The 18,024-nt window shown below is 39.4% G+C and overlaps 1 protein-coding gene across 2 annotated transcripts in view; it reads right to left on the bottom strand.

The window, feature by feature from the left end:
- cfap77 (cilia and flagella associated protein 77) overlaps positions 1-18,024 on the bottom strand; it is a 171,684-nt gene that overhangs the window by 14,122 nt on the left and 139,538 nt on the right. For both annotated transcript variants that reach the window (XM_080212258.1, XM_080212257.1), the window contains exon 6: positions 16,330-16,431. In XM_080212258.1, coding sequence (XP_080068384.1) covers positions 16,330-16,431 — 102 coding nt within the window. The remainder of the gene's footprint in view (positions 1-16,329; positions 16,432-18,024) is intronic.

Genomic DNA, 18,024 nt, shown 5'->3' with positions numbered 1-18,024 from the left:
AACGTGGATGCAAAATCCCCTGAAAGTCGGGAAACAAGATTCTTGCTGGTGAGATCTTGTTTCCCGATTTTCCATACCTCTCGCCTATGACATAATGAGGTTCCCATCCACTTCATTTAAATACATAAGCATCTAATTTGTGAGCCATCTCATTAGGACTTCCAACTCTCTGAATCTTCATTCCACACCGGCGTGACATCATGCTGGCATGATTTACAATAGCTCTATAAAAACGTGAACCTGGTAACCTCACCTCCGAAGAGTATAGCAGAGAGCAATCCCCAAGCATTGAAGTCCATTGCTTACATTCACCTCTCCATAAGACAGAGGTGACACAGACGTCGTCCCCAGTGCAAGAGACAAAGATAACAGAGCTCATCAGTCAGACATGACAAGTTTGGTGGTGTGTTTCATACCTCTGGGAATTCAACACACAGGTCAAGTCAATGCATTCATGTGCCCTCGATCCTCACTCTTGAGGGGTTAAGCAGACCACGAGGACTATCCAAGGTGTATGCCCACTGTCAAGTGGAGTTGGGAGAGATTTGATTGGGGACATGGCCATTGTGTGAGATAGGAGGGAGTGAAGCTTATTGGAAAGGCATTCACATAGGGGAATGTGCATGGGTGAATGTCCCATGTCTTGATAGGGCTCTGGGTCAGGATATTATCAGGGCTCAAATTAAGCTGGCTGTGCTATTGCTAACAGTGGACCAACAGCGTTAACGTGTCGCTGCAGGTGGGCAGGACCAGCATTCTGCAGATAAGGGGATGGCAGGGCGCACTAAGTTACTTGGGGCAGGGCCATACATCGTGGTTTTTCGGAGGAGATATTACTGGTCATTTGTGCATTGGAGGACAGCATCATACCTCCAGATGTTGAAGAGGACTGCATCTGTCCTGAGGGATGGTGGACACCTGCACCAGTGATAGAGCAGTTGGTGACACGGACTGGGAGGTCACCCATTGCCTGTGGCTCTTAATGTTACAGCATGACTAGACTAGACGGTGAAAGGCTCAGCTAAGGCATTGTGATTATGGCAGTCACTGCATGTGACATTTTACTATTCACATGAGGAATGCAAGATATTATCTCTATTCCTTACGGTGATTTCAATCACTTGGTCACTCTATTGATGCATCTAGTCTTCAGTGTATGGGTAATATATCAGACAACATGGCCAAAGGAGAATGCTACCTACCGTGGATCTTAGAGAAATTTGGCTAGGAGAGTGATTTAAATAAAAACTTCTCATTTATCCCATGAATATTTTGTAGATTCCAATAATTTGTGCTGGCAGATTAGCTGTTTCGGCAACCTGGGATTAAACTTTCTGGCTTTAGTTAAGTGGGGACGATGTGGATACAAGCAGAAACTTTATCATTGTGCATATCCCAGTAGCTTGGTTTCCAGGCGTTTAATAAGGTGATGGGTTTCAATAGGGGCAGAATTTTCCAATTTTTTTTAAAGTGTGGTTTTCAGTGAGATCTGTGGTTCCCAAAAGTAGGCTCGAACCCTCAAGGTCCAGGCCCTTCAGGGGATGCCACCAAAGTCATCTGAGGCAACCGGGCATGGCAGTCAGCTGCCTGCTCATTGTCAGCTATGGCTCCTGGGGAGATACCTAGACAGAGCAGTAGGGTGAGGAAGGTTAAAAAAAATAGTCAGAGTTGGCATGGGTGAACTTAGGCACAAGTAGAAATTATAGTACCATTAATTGTATTAAAAGTCACGTTGTGCACCCTTAAAGTATACCCTTAAAGTGCCTCTGTGCTTATTTCATTACTGCTTGCTCAGCCAACCCCATGCAATGTCAGTGCATCTTCCATCTGCTCTGAGAGAATGGCAGCTCAGTGATCTCTCTCTGTGACAACACAATCATGCTGATGTTATGACAAGATAGATAGCATCATTCTTGAATCATTGCTGAAGCAAATCTTCTTGTATGACTTATTTCCAAGTTTCTCCTAATGTCTCTGGGAGATACTTTAGGATTTTTTTCTGTGTTATAGGGGTTCCATAAATGCAAATGGTTTTTGCAAAGAATTACTTAAAAATTAGAACAGGCCTGTTGATCTTTATTCTTCAAGTGACCAGTTGTCTTAATCTTAATCCTATATGCCTGCTCTCTATAACTTTCCATTTTTCTTTGACAACTTATCTAATCTTAAACATTGACATTAATGAGGTGGGAACTTTTAGAAGCAGGGGTGAATTTTACGACCCACCCCAATCTTTACTCCTTCCCGATAATACAATGGGTAGGTAATCTAACATAAAGGTGTTCAGTCAGATCAAGTGATAATGTGAGATTGGAGAACAGTACCACTCTTGGTATGATGTAAAGAATCACATGATGATAGATTCTGTGTACAGATTGGAAGGAGCCAGTACTTGGCAGTACCTTGGCTACGTATTAGCTATGGGTTACCAATGAACTGTTCATGTTCAACCATACACATCTCCAGACCTATTAGTGAGGCACCAAACAACCTTACAATATGGTGGCCGTGAAGGATGGACCTTGAAATCTCAGTGAAGCTGGAGAAGGAATTCAGAATCTCAAAGCACGAGATAAAGAAACTGAGTCCCAACCTAAGCAAAGAGCACCTAACGCAAAGACACAGTTGGAGATTGCCTAAAATGAAAATCACAATTACAGACTTGGAAGTTGATGAAACATAGAAGCAGAGTCAAGAGACTTAGCCAAATCACCAAAAGGTGGAGCAAAATTCACCAAAAAGAAAATAGGCTGAATCACAGAATAATCCATTTTGAAGATAAAAAAAATTCTATCCATGGATAGTAAATTAAAAATATCAGACGAGTTTAGGCCAATGAAAGGACTAAATCAGACCCAAAATTGGGAGTCTTGGAGAAGAAAATTTATTTTTTGCAGTATTGTATTAGGATTAAGCAAGAAATCAGAAAAAATACAAACGATTATGTTTTTATGTTTGTTTGATGTAGTTTTGAATGACATTATTCTACGATAAGATGAATCCTCAACCACAGTTGATAAGATATTAAACACCTTCGACAAATATTGTCAAACTCCCAAGCTGTGGAGATCACATAGCTTAAAATAAAGTCTTGAATACCTCAGTAAAGCACAGGAAAGATGGGGAGACCCCCCCCCCCCCCCCCCCCCCGAGTGAGGGAGACAGGAGACCTCAGGCTGAGGGAAACAATGTCTAAGGAAGCTAAGAGATGATTGCACACCATGTCAGTGCAATGAAGTGCATGAGCTGAAGAGTTTAGTGCAGAAGGAAAATGGGGTTGAGAAGCAGCCGAAAGACTTTAAAAATAGAGCAGTGTGAAAATGCTGATGCATTACCCACACTCCAAGTGTAGACGGCAGAGTGGAATGGGCAGCTGGCTGTGAATGAAGAAAAGCTATCTGAGGTAATCCAAAAGAAACAAAACTGGCAAAAAGAAAATGAAGGTACTTCACAGGAAAATGTTTGTATCTATGCTGAATTGGAAGAACTCAACCAGAATTATAGCCAAGTGCAACACCAGGCAAAAAAGGTACTCAAAGAAGTTGCTGCTCTGAAAGACTGAAAATCAATACATGTCCATAGATAAACATGAGGAACTAAAAAGATGTTGAATACTACTTTAGAAGAAGCTGCTTTGAAACTACTAGTAGCATCAAAACAATGTACTGAAACACAGTGTGAGTTGGCAAGAAATCAACAAGAAAATAAATAGTTGAAAGAACAACTAATAATCCTTCAAGATCAAATGCAAAGGAGTGCATGACTGTTCAGCAGCACGAAGAAGTGAAGAGTGTTTTGAGCAGAAGAAACTCGCAAGATTCTATTGCATCACAAGAAAAATCAAGATGAAGCAACTGAGCTTTGCAAAAAAAAAAGGAAACCTGTTGAAGGACCTGCACATACTAAAGATCCTTCAGGTCAAAGTTTGTTCCTCTCAAAAATTACAAAGAGGAACAAATGAATTTAATGACACTGAACAAATTGAAGAAACAATTGGCAAAGATGATTCAGAATATTCAATATTCCATAAGGTACAAGGAACAGCTGAAGAACCATCTGAATGGTTTATGGATAGAAGGGGGTAATTTAGATGGCCCTGATTTCTTCTCTCACTTATCTGTCCACAAACAGAAAAGTGTTTTTGAATTTTGATTTCTCTCTTCATTAATGGTGGCATATTTTTCCCAGCCCTTCAGTTTTGAGTGCTTAAATGCTCTAATAATAACCCCACGGCAAACTTGAGATAAGGTAAAATAAGAGGGTTAGCTTATTTTAGACACAAAACAAAATACGGCAAGAGAGTTCACAACGACTGCCCCTTTTGCACTCATTTAATATAACAGGGATAAGGGAAAGAAAGGATTAAAGGGCAAGACCACAATAAAAATAAGAGTTATGGTTTTATGTGAGTCCAGAATCAAAAGTCCAATGGTGTATTCCTTCAGAGGTTAGCAGGCAGAAACTGTTGCAGGGTGATTCGTCTTTCCAGAAGTGAAGACTTCCCGATGAAGAAGTACATTGAGATGAATTAGTCTAATAAGTGTTCTGATGTTCCCAATAATATATAATGCAGATCAGGCCCAGGCCTGGGACAGAGCTCTTCCTGCTGCTACCTGGTAGGAGGTAAACTGCTAGACTGCTTGAGTTTGATTCCATATGTCAATATTCTAGCAACTTGGGGAGGTCATGTGACATATCTCCCACTTCTTGTCCTGGGTTTTGGACAAAGGAGGTATTTTTCCAGATCTGGAATCTCGAGGTATTGAGAGGAGTCAGTGTCTCTTTTGTCCTTGCAGACATATTGGTCTGAGTTTTCAGGAAGGCAGGTGATCAAGACACATTTCAGGCTCTAAAGAGCTTTGACTGGCAGTAGGCGGGACTTCTGCCCATCACTGGGAGAAAATCCCATCTTGGTAAGCTGCCAGCTAACCTCATTGGTTGACTCTTCTCCAGTCTTTCCAAGAGCAGCACTGCAGTGGCCAGAAGAGGCACTGCAGCCAGCTACCAGGTAAATTGCAGTGGTCAAGTGGGGGAAATGGGAGGCCTTGGGTGTCACAAGGGGGCGATTGGGTTGTCAGGTGATAGGTTAGGGGGAGATGGAGGTCCGGAGGTCTCCAGTCCCCAAGGCGAGGGTGGCATCAGTAGAAGGGGGCTTCTAATGGAGCCTCTGCTCCCCCACCCCACACCCCCCATTCCTGCCCAAGATCAAATTTTGTGCAATTTCATCTGATCTTTCATCTGCTTACTAGCTTAAATATTGGGGCCACTTAAGGGCTTCAATTGGGGTATGGGTAGACATCTCATCCAAGACCCTGCCTGAACTGGCATAATATGCCCAGGTCAGGTAGGTGGGATCTTGGGGGAAATCCCATGCATGTATTTTCATACTCTTCCCCCTCACCTGAGAACCCACCAGGGGGAGCATAAAATTTTGGCCACCACCTCTGTTGGCTAGAGCTCTGTCTTAGAAATGTAAAGGATGTATTTCTCTGGAATTTGATTCTCTGTTGTCACAGGAAGCATTAGTGTATCTTTAGAGGTAACAAGGTCCCAGCTGGTTTCTGAAGGTTAGAAATGCCTCTGCTATAAGTCATGGCTAGTCCAACATGTCAGGGTAAAGTTTTTGTCAATTATCTAAATAAAATAATTTTGGAAAGTGACAGGAATTTTCCTTCCTGTCTTCTGGATGGGACAATGGAAAAGAGGTTTCCAAGCTGCGAAGCACTTAATGAAGCCATAAACAGCACGATTAAAGAATTGAAACAAGTTAAAAATTTTACTGTTGGCCAAGTTTGTCTCCAGTAAACTAAAATGAAAGACAAGGACAAAGCTCTGCTGCAGACAGAGAAAGGTACGACAGGAAAATGTAAATCCAATGTAGAAACTCAAGGAACTAGAAGGTAAATCACTGGATACCTCAAATGCATTGAGAACCATTGGGTTGTTGATAATTGACATGGCTGAAATGAAAATCAAAAACTAGAATGTCTGGAAAAAGTTGAATGGTTGCAAGAGAAAGTAGAAGTTCTCCCAAAGGAACATAAAAAAGTGTCAGAAACAAATAGCAGAAGTAAAATTAAAGGATGTGAGGTTGAAGGATAGTACACAAGAATTAGGCTCTGCTAAGGAAAAGCCCTCTAGTGTAGCGAACTAACTTTCACATCTGCAAGATGAGGTTGCTAATGAAAAATTAGGATTTGAACTGCAACTATGAGAAGTATCTTTTTAAGCACTAAGAAAAGAGCAATGAAATTCTTGAACTTTGATCCAATCTGAAGACCATGAAAGATGAGATGCGCAGTGTGGAAGAACAAAACCAGACTTTAAAATCAGAAAAGGAAAATTCTAAGAAAGAGATGTCCTCTTTCTCTCCATCAGGAAATGGCAGCTCCCACCTTGTTCAGTGGAGCTACTGACTTCAAGGCTATGGAGCTAGTCCACTGTCCTTCATTGGTCTGGTCCTTTAAAAATCTGGACAGGCGTTTTGAAATACACCTTGCAGGTTGTGACGCGTTATTCTGAACCTTCAACTGAAAATCCATCCCATGGGCTCTGCTTCAATCTCTAACTCTGGTGCATTCAACAATCTTACATGTAAAAGACTTTCATCTGCTCCTGAAATTTTTACATTAAATCTTCTATCTATGATTTCTTGTTCTCAGTCCTTCATTCACTGTAAACAGTTCATTTCTACCTAAACTGTTCCAGTACCTCAAAATATTAAACATCTCTATTAAGTCATCCCTAATCTCCTCTGTTTTAATGAAAACAGTTCCATTTTTAAAAATTGCCTTCATATCAGGCAGCATCCTAGTTAATCCGAGCTGTAATGTCTCTATGGCCCCAACATGTTTACCATATTGTGAAGCCCAAAATAATGCATGTTTTCCGATCGCCCCTCCTATTTTAATTTTGTTTGCAATGTTGGCACCACTCCCTCTAGCTCCATATCCAAATCATTGACCTGTATTGTGAGATGAAATGATCACAGAACGGATGCTGTTACCCAGTTCTAGCTACTCTGAGAAACTGCCCTTAACTCCTATTCTGTTTCCGCTCTTCCAACCAATTTATAATTCATTAATTCCATACCCCTTATTCTTATCTGTTGCTGTTGTTCATATGTGGCAATCAGAAAATAAGCAATGGTCCTATTGCTCTGGTGCAGCACATTAGTAAGGCTTATTGTATTCTGGATCAAAGACTTATCAAATCGAATGATGTTTGCAAGGCAGTCACATTGTGATCACAGACAATTCGAATTGCTCCATTCTTGAATAATACAAGTTTAATCTTGACAATTACATTTTATGTTGTCTCCACAGCTATTGTGCAATTAATTAAGTCAGCAGAAAATTGTAACAAAAGTGAATGGCAGTTTTCAATGACTTGATTTGAGATGTAAATCTTGATTTTTAACTAATGGCACCATTTATCTTAGCTCTATTCTAATGAAAATGGTGCTTGTCTTAACAGGTCTGGTTATTTCAGTAAAATATTAAATCTGATTTCTAGTTATTGAACATTAAAGTAATTCAGGAAAAATAAAACTGAATTGGAAGCAGGATATGTCACGAATAAATAATTCCATATTTAATAGATAAATGTGACTGGTAATAGTTGTTGAATCACGTGTGTAATCATGGAACAGAAAGATGACTAATCTTGTGAAATGTCATTGTCTGGAGGAAGGGACTGAATATGTTGTTTGACTGTGTCACCATTAATTAAATCACAGGCTCACTATTCACATAATAAATGCTTCTCACATGGAGGGATGTGCTACTTAGAAAATGATCCATTTTTTAACGATGATTTTTTTTGTTTTACAATCAGTAGGCATAGGGCTATAGACAAGCTTTAACAATTTCTTGGAGTCGACCAGCTGAAGTTCCTCTTTGAGAAAATTCCAAAAATTGCAGTTCAAAGTGACATTTGATGGATTCATGTAACGTTCTGAGTTCAGTTTTTAGTTTTGAATAATTCACAAAACTGTAGTAACTTAATGTTGGCGAGACAGAATTTTGAAAATCTATTTTGATTTTGGTTGTTTAATTTGTAAATATACATTATTTTCCTATTTTCTGAATTACTTTGTGGCTTAAGCTTTTCTGCATTACTTTGTTCCTTACTCCATTTTTGTGCAAGATACAATAACTTCAGTAAATAGGGTGAGTGAATGACCCGGACTAATGCCTCCACAATGATAACTAGCCAAGAATTTGGCTTCTGATTTTTCTTTCCTTTCCCAGTTGACCTCCATTAGGCCCACTACAGTGGTGCAGCTGAAACTGAAATCTTAGCTTTGTCGAGGAAAGACTGACTCATGTGACACCACCTTGGTGCAGTACACTGGTGTTTCAAAGTGCTTCACCAACCAAGCTGTTCAGTACTTTTTTTCCCCATTAATCTGGTAAGGTACTGAATTTCATTGCAGCCACGTTGGTGATGTAGCTGCATGTTTCTGTCGCATATTTATTAATTTAGGAATCCACAGTTTAGCAGTGGCACTATGATATTGCATGCATTCAAGCCTGATCTTTAAAGAGGCCAAACTCATTCTTTATCACTGGCATTGTTACCATCTGCTTTTATGTAGGATAAACCTAAGAACCATCATTAAGAAATGTAGATGATTGTATCCCAGAAGTTTTGAAATTCTCAGAAAGGCAATAAAATAGATAGAGAGGGTGAGGGATTGAGTACTGTGTAAGCTGCCCCCTTAGATCTCCAGTGATTCACACAATCTGCTGAACATTGAAGGGTCGTGTTCTTTCCTTGACTTTACCTGGTAGAACAGCCTTGGGCTGACAGGCAACTTGTAAAATGATTACTGACATATGCTAATGGGGCACGTACATACTAGGTGTCCTAGGAATTGAAAAATGTAACGTGCTGAGATATTTTGAATGGGGCTTGGACACAGCTTGTTTCCTTCAAAGCATATTCCAATGACAACAATTTTGAAGATTCTTGTTTTTATTTCTGAGTTTCCCCTGTCTATTTTCTTCCCATTCTGTCCCTTTAAATTTGTGCAATGAATGTATGCTGTAGATTTTAACAAAATCAGTCTATAATATTTCACACATGGTGCATTGGGTTTCAAGCTGCTTTTGCTTTGCATTATGAAGCAACGTACCTAAATGAATTTAAGTTTTCGGCAGAAAAAAATACTCTAATGAATTTTGTATTAATGTAAATCATATTCAGTGTAGAATTATTTTGATATTCAAAATTATAAGTAGGAGTAGTCCTACTGGGATGATTAGGTGAATTATTTTGGCCTTGTTTGTCCTGTTCTTTCTCCCCACCCCCATCCCCATCAACGCGCACTATTAAATACCGTTGTTGAAGGTAAATGTCACTTGAATTAATAATCCCAATGTTTTTTAAGCAGCAGGCACTAAGACCTTGGGAAATCTTAATATGGTTGGAGACCTAATTTGTAACCTCAGTCTGTCCCACTGGGTACAACATTCTTGGAGATTGCTTGCTTCACTTTTGAGGTATGTGATGTTGCAATGCATTGGAATCATTAATCCTCTGATGTGAATATTATTTTTTAACGCAAAAGTAGAATGTCCTAAGAGTCTACACAGAAAATAAAAAAAACACATGTATAAAAAATGATGAGTGTTAAGAAATAATTTACTGTGCTAATCTAACACTGAGTTTTAAATCACAGTTGTACAGCATTCAAGTGCTGCCTTTGCAATTTATGAATTACCTGATAGGCGTGAGATTTATATGTTTGTATGACAGACAACAGCAGAGATTCACCTCTCACCTCACATCATTAGACCAGAAAGGATATCAGAATTACTTTACTGTCTGATGCAGTTAAATTATGAGACACAACCCTATAGTATATAACACTTTTGGTCTGATGACATGTACCAAGATGAAAGCCTTTGTGTCTGTCTTCAATGACATCCCATCAGCAAAAAATGGAAAATAAACACGATAAGGCAAAGAATCCTCATACTCTTAGACATTATACAGTATTAACAGACTTGGATTTTCCCAACTCCTGTATGAATTAATGCCTTGTAATACAAGGCAGATTATCCCATGCGTAATGACACTATGTATCTACCACACTCTACATAAATAAATGCAATACCCTCCAATCCAACCCCACTCCCCAGGATAAAACAAACGAATAACCTAGAGAAATATGTTCTCTGTATTTCATTCAGCTAGAATTAAAGCTGACGGAAACTCCTATGGTTTCTATGAATCCAAGATGCATCCCATTTTGATTTTTTAAAATAGAAAACATAAATATTTATTTTAAAATTTAAACTAAGAACTTGTCTGTGAAGCAGTTTGTCCTCTATTTGTTCAAATCAGTGGACAAGTTGCATTCCAATGATGCCTGCTATGGGCATCCCTTCGCTCTTGCCGATGCCAGTCTATTCTCAGACCAACTGAAGGCTTTTTTTTACATTTCCCACCACCTAACCTTGATTAAAACATAAAAAAATTGGGAGCCATCCAGTGGCAAGTACTTAATATGCACAGAAAGAGATCCCTTTGGTTGTGATATCAGGTTGGGTAGAGGACTGGCAGGGCTTTGCAAAGAAGCCCTTAAAATACAATTTTTTTGAGTGACTATCTAGAATATTTTCAACAGACAGTACTAAAAAAACCATACTACTCACTGCTTGGGTTTCCATCTCATTCAAACGTTGAAAAATAAAACAGTAACTGAAGTTGTCATGCAAACATTCCCAAATGGCCCAAAAGATGTCAGCAGTACTTTTGTTCTTCCAAATGGAAATTGCTGCTTTTGCCCACAGTCAAACCCACAGCGATGGTATAGGGAATTTAAATGATATGACATATATCTTTAAAACAAAAGATGTCTGTCCTGATTGCTGTTACACAATGTCAAAACACATCACAATTGATAGTGTGGACTGAATTGTGTAGAAATAATACACAAGCAGAATAAGTTTCATTTGGAAAGTTCTTTAAAGACCAAGTATGTTCATGTTTTTTGTGGGATCTACTTATTTTACCAGGTATCATCATTTTCTTCTACTGTGTGTTGTAAAACATTTGGAAATGTTGAACAGAATTTGTTAATTTTATAAGTATGATGAATATTTGATGTAGTGGAATATTGGTGTCCTCCAGAGATTTGTGAAATCATTTTTCATCAGCTGTATAAAGAACACCAGGTACCATAATGAAACTTCTTTATATTACCTTGGTTGACCTGACATAATTAGTTACGTTTTTCTACTTTAAGGGAACATAATTTTCTTGTTCCCTTGAACTCCACAGATCAAACACTTTTAATTTCTTGATGCAATTTGATGATTCATGTCCAAACATGTAGTTAATGTCCTTTCTAACACCAACAAGAAATGTATGTTCTAGCAAGAGCATTTTACAAAATTTGCATAATGATGGAAAACCATTTTGGACTCTCCAAGTCAGAGTTGCTAATGTTAAATACTTTGATCTATTTAATTTTAATTACTTTGTTTTTAAACCATCATCTATTCCTCCACTTATATTGTGCCCATTCCAAACATTCCTAGAGATTTAACGTGGAGTAAAACTCAATTCAATGTAATGTAATTTAACAAAGCACAATTTCATTTTTGTGCACGTATAGACAAACAAAGCCCTGGATCTTTCCTTGATGAAACATCTATCAAATACAGCTGTGAGGTTGGAAATACAAGGTGAGATAATGGGCTGCAGTCTCAGTAGTGAGTATTGCCGACTTTGTCCAGGGCGATTTCAGTGCTGTAAGCAAGGCAAAATACATCTCTGGGAAGTGGACATGGAATTGGGAAACTATGATATGTTCAAGTAAATTGGAGAGAACAAAATACTGGCACTGGTCTAACATTAAAGAGGTTAGACAATCCTTGAGCCAAGGAAGCCACTTATCATGCCAGCAAGGGTAGGGGCTCAGGCTTGGTTTGATGGTGAGGGAACAAGTGGTGAATCTTGTGGAATGATGGGGCTTGTAAAGCGGGGAAGGCATCTGGGGGTCAGAGCCAAAATAAATGAGAGTATAAGGTCAATTACAAGGGAGTGCAGGAGGGATCTGCACAGATGCTGTCAATCTTGGAGATGAAAAAAAATCATGATATCCTCAGTCTTGGAGCTAGAAGTGTTGGTGGAAGAGTGAGGAAGAGATTTTGAGGAGGTGATATGTCATAGAGGAAAGAGTTTGTGAATTGTCCTTGCCCCTTAGGATTATCCTGGGGTGGTAGGAAGCTTTGGCTGTGGAATGGGAGCTCTAATAATACCTGATATAATCCAGTTACGATGGATTGCAGATAACCATAGGGATTTCTTGTTTTGCAGTAAATTTATAGTCATTGCATAAACATAAGAATTTAAAGTGTGAAGGTTTGAACTATACCAAGGGGATAGCAAGAGTGGGGCACGAAGAGCATCTTAATGGGAAGACAAATAGTTGAAAAATAAACATTAGAAGCTTATGGAAAAACAGAGGAATGGAACCTCCCGATGAGTGGATATGGGATGGGAGGCTGAACCTGTGCTATAAAATGCTTATGATTCTTTAAGTAGCAATTGAGGGAGGGAAAAGCATCAAGAGTGAAATTATTTTAATTAAAATGTAAACTATTAAGTGAAAATTTCTAACTCACTTTTACTGGGATTATGTATTTTTATGTCATTGAGGAACACTGATATTTGCATCAACCCTAGGAACAGTCAGCCTGTGCTGTATCAGTCAAACCTAGAACATACTGAGTATTGGTGTCCAGCTCTAGTCATTGGAGACTTGATGAGTAAAAACTTCTTGGTACAATGATGTACCAACAACAATATCTGCAATAAGTACAAATTGACCATAGAATATGGGGTGGAAATTCAGGCATCCATCTAGTACCTGAATGGTGAGGCTCAGGCATCCCCTCATGGAGCCTCAGGCTTCATTTCAACAGAGTCAACATGGCACAAACACCCAACTGGCAAAATGGAACCTAAATTGCTTTGTGACTATCAGTCTCCAGGTAATGAAACCCGGGGTCAGGGTTTGAGACCATGGGAGTGGGGAGGTTAGGAGGCCAGGGGTTTGGATTAGAGGAATAGTGGGCATACCAAACAAGTATGAGGAGTAGGCCATTAACCTCCTCAAGTCTGTTCCATGGCTGATCTCATAGTAGCCTCAAATCTGCATCCAGTTTACTCCCAATAATTCATTACCCATTTGCTTACCAACAATCTATTCACTTCTGCCTTAAAAATATCCAAAAACTCTGCTTCCACCACCTTTTCAGGAAGAGAGTTCCAAAGACTCACGGCTCTCTGAATGAAATTTTTTGCCTATTTATGTTTTAAGTGAGTGACCCCTAGTTCTAGATTCATACACAAGAGGAAAATTCCTCTCCACATCCACCCTATCAAGACCTCTCAGGATTATGTACATTTTAATCAAATCAGCTCTTACACTTAATTACAGCCAATATAAGTCCAGCCTGTCCAATTTTTCCTCTGAAGACAATCCAACTGTTCCAGATATTAGTCTGGTAAACCTTCTCTGAACTGCTTTCAACACTTTTACATCCTTCCTTAAATATGGAGACTAATACTATACACAGTACTCCAAATGTGGTCTTATTTATGCCCTAGACAATTGAAGCATAACTTCCCTCCTTTTGTATTCAATTCCCCTCATAATAAATGATAATATTCTTTTAGCTTTCCTAATTACTTGCTGCACCTACGTATTCATGCACTTGGACACCTGAATCTATCTCTATCTCAAAGCTCTGCAATTCCTCACCACAAAAAATAACAGGTTTATTTTTTATTCCTCCTGCCAAAATGGACAATTTCACATGTACCCACATTTTACTCTATTTGCCAGAGTTTTGCTCACACACCTAACCTATCTATGTCCTTTTGTATCCTCCTTACATCCTTTTCTCAATTTACCTTCATACCTATCTTTGTGTCATCAGCAAATTTAACAAAAGTACCTTTAGTCCCTTCATGAATTGTAAAAAATTGAGGCCCCGGCACTGATCCCTGTGGCTTACCATTTGTCACATCCTACTAACACATTTAAGTTTATAAACTTAAATTAGGGCAATTGTGAATTGCATCTATTTCTTCACGCCAACTCATAACTGCCCACATTTATGGTTAAAAACATATGGGAGGAATTTTCCCTTTTGTTTTCTAATCTGGCTCAGATGAGAGAAGTGGCATCCAGCTCATTGGCAGTCAGTCTTTTTTACTATATTGTGCAGTGCTTGGAAGAGAAAATATCTGAAGGCATGGCACATACCAGGCAGTGTCAGGGATTTTACAAGATGCAACAGTCACGACCTGCTCCTTCCTGAGCTCATCTGAGCTTCCCAGGGAGGTCTGCCCATCAGCTGCATGCCGTGGGAGACCAATATTGATACAAGCCGTTCAGCTCTCATGGCAATGTGGGTGGATTTTCTGATGGGAGTGGATATTCAGGTGTAGTGACCTGATGATTCTATGTTAATACATTCAAATGATGTTCCCGATGTTCGACATTAGGAAACATGTCCCATCACTGACGGGAGGAGGGGACAATTGCATCATGCATTTACACCGATGTAAAACATGACTTTGCAGTTCTCATGATATTTCCTGCTCCCGTCAATGTACCCGCGCAACATGATTGGGGGGCAGGAAATCCCGGCCATGACCTTTAATAATGGAGGCATGAGGTTCCAATTTTCATTCCAAAAGGATGGTCTGGATTAAAAGCCGGGCCTGCTGTCCTTGTAATCAGTGAGGAGACTGGCTAGTGCACAGATAGGTTAGATGGAAGGCTTGCCTTTCTGCTCTAGTATTTTGTTCAGTTCATTAAAAAAATTACTAAAACATAGAGCAACCCTCACCCTTCTCACTCCCTACACATGTCCCATGCCCCAACCATGCCAACTTATATCACGTCATGCCTTCCCAACTCCCCCATGGTCACTCATACACATTTATGTTCCCCAAATCCCCATGGCCCTTTATAGCCCCCATGTCAACAGTGCCAACTCATGCCAATCCATGCCCCCACCTACCATTTTTGCCCATATTGCCCCATTTCATGGCAACGAGCTGGAGACATGTTGACACAAAATAAAATTATGTTCTATTGATGACATTTTTAAACAAAAAAACTCATTGATTAAAAACCATTCAATACATAGAAATTCATTCAACTGATCTCTTACAAAACAAACAAACAATCATTTAACCACTTGAAGCTGTCAATCAAGTTGCTTACCTAACAAACACCCTACTATGATAATGTTACTTTGGATAATCAGTCTTTGCAGTACAAATCCTATAATGATAACCATCAGGCTCATGAAATATCCATCAGAATGAAATATTAAGCATTGACTTTTTATGAACTCCTGATAGTTTCTTTTCAGTTTAAAACCCAGAGTTAAGTCCATTGACAACTTTGACATTTCCAATGAATTTTTTGACAGTTCCAATGAGGTTTGATGGTTCTTTGACAGTTTTGACTGTCCCAATGAGTTTTGACAGTTCTTTGACAACATTAACTGTTCCATTGAGTTTATGCACTTTTTATACACAATCATGTTTATTTTATCAATTCCAAAGAGTGCCCTACCTGTTCCAAAGGGTGCCTTACCTCTTCCGAAGGTGTCCCAGGAATATATCCAAAGGGGTAACTTACCTCTCCAAAGGGGCACCCTGGCTAGCCAAACAAATCACCAGGTTCAGACTTGCTCTTACCTGGTCTAATCTGTACACACTGGATTTTAACCTCCTAGCCTACCAAAATCCCACTTCAGTGGAGGCAGCTGTTTATTTGAATGGCTAGCTACCTCCATAAAATGTGCATGTGTGAAGCTCAGCTGGACTCCAGTCCTGCATCTGCTTGAACAGGAAGTTGCATGTTCAGGAACAGGTCTTAAGATTGTCAGCTATTTCTGCTATTTTTGCCACAATTGAGACTCTCTACCTCAGCAAACATCTGGGCCATTAAAAACATGCTTGAGTTCCTGGTTTACTCATGAGCAAATAATTACTTAAAAATAGTTCAATAAATCACTTTATATTATCTTCACATAATTGTCAATGAATATGTGCTGAATTATGAGCAGCTTCATGCTGTGAATTTATGTATCTATATTGGATTGTTACTGGACATATCATACAGATCCCTTTGACATGAACTCTCTCTGCATCTCAGTGAGTTGTAGTGGAAATGAGGATCACATATTATTTAATTGTCTAACCCACCGCATCACCAAAGAAAGAAATAATGAGTAACAGACATAGAACTTTAAAAAAGGTAAACACAAAAAGCAACCATCTCACCTTCTGGTAGCACTTTGGGTGCACTATCGGTGCAGGGTCAACTTTTGGCACAGCTTTGTTCAACACTGCTGCCCGGGTTTGATAATTCTTTACGAGCGTGACCTACAAACACAAAACCTGGGTACATGAAAACTGCTAGAATTAGAATCAACACCATCAAACTGTTTTAGTCAATGTGGATATGTTTGTTCAATGCAGATTAGTGTGCAACAAACATAACATCAATTCAGTTTATAAGTACCTTCTTAATCGATATTTCTACAGGATACAAATATATTTGATAAAAATGATCTATCATTGTACAATTCTTAGAAACATATGCTCCATATAGACTAAATCAGTGGAATTTCTCAAGCATTTGATACAGTACAGTTGTGATGGGAATCTAGCAAAGTGTATGGATATTAACCTGAGACATTGCAATGATGAAATCTTCCAGTGAGAATACTTTTAAAAACTGGTAAAAGACTAGAAAACTTGCAGTCACTGCAGCAGCATGGTGCATTGTTAATGTGCTGACCCATTAGGCGTAGGATGTGAGTTTAAATGGATCTCAGTTTCCCAGCCAACACAATGTCAATTTGAACCATGTTTCAGGGGTGGCAATGAAGAAAGCCATTTTGCACAAAAAGAAAAATCTGAGGGTGTATCATCCCAACTGTTCTTTTCACACTCATCTGTGAATCAGTAACAAGCTAACACTGTAAAGTCCAAACAGCTGTTTGGTTTTAATAGTACATGGGAGGGAGAGGGTACAATTAAATAGATGACTAAGTATGTGGTTCAGAATGACACCAACAGTATGGGTTCAATTTTCATTCTGGCTGAGGTAGACTTGGGACCTGCCTCCTTGCCTTGCCCCATGCTTGCAATGAAATGATGTCCCTCAAATTTATATAACCAATTATGTCTGTCTAATAGCGAAAGATGCCTATGGCCCCTCGTGGACTGTGGCTAATTACCTACCTACATTGGACAGGACAGAATTTTCTATATTTAAAATACTTTTATAAATTCCTTGCCTTCTTTGTTGCAGGTGTTCCTCAGAGTTAGTTTCCCTGAATGCAGCCCTTGATTGTATTGGCAGACTCAAAGCAAATCGTTGTTATTGCATGGACTTCAGGTCCCATATCACAGAACTTTTACAGTGCAGAAGGAAACTATTCGGCCCATTCAGTCTGCACCAGCTCTCTGAATGAGCAATTCACTTAGTGCCATACTCCTCTCCTCAAAACCCTGCACATTCTTTATTTTCAGATAATAGTTCAACTTCCTTTTTGATTCATAGAATCCCTATCATGCAGAAATTGGCCATTCTGCACCAACTCTCTGAAAGTGTGTTCCACCCAGGTCCTCTCCTCTGCCCTAGCCTTGTAATCCCATGCATTTACCATGGCCAATCCACCTACCTGCTCATCTTTGGACTGTGGAAGGAAATTGGAGCATCCAGAGGAAACCCACGAAGACATGGAGAGAATGTGTAAATTCCACACAGTCTGCCAAGGCTGGAACTGAACTCAGGTCCCTGGTGCTGTGAGGCAGCAGTGCTATTCATTGTGCCACCCATAATGCTTCAGTTGAACCTGCCTCCACCAAGTATGCAATCCAGACCTTAACCACTCACTGTGTGAAGAAGTTATTTCTCATGTTGCCTTTGCTTCTTTTGCCAATTACTTTTAATTTGTGCTCTTTTGT

The sequence above is a fragment of the Carcharhinus amblyrhynchos genome, chromosome 25 (genome assembly GCF_965287045.1).
Source record: "Carcharhinus amblyrhynchos chromosome 25, sCarAmb.v2.hapA, whole genome shotgun sequence".
NCBI classification, from domain to species: domain Eukaryota; kingdom Metazoa; phylum Chordata; class Chondrichthyes; order Carcharhiniformes; family Carcharhinidae; genus Carcharhinus; species Carcharhinus amblyrhynchos.
Note: the sequence above shows the minus strand (reverse complement) of the source record. Positions and strands in the feature narration are given on the sequence as shown.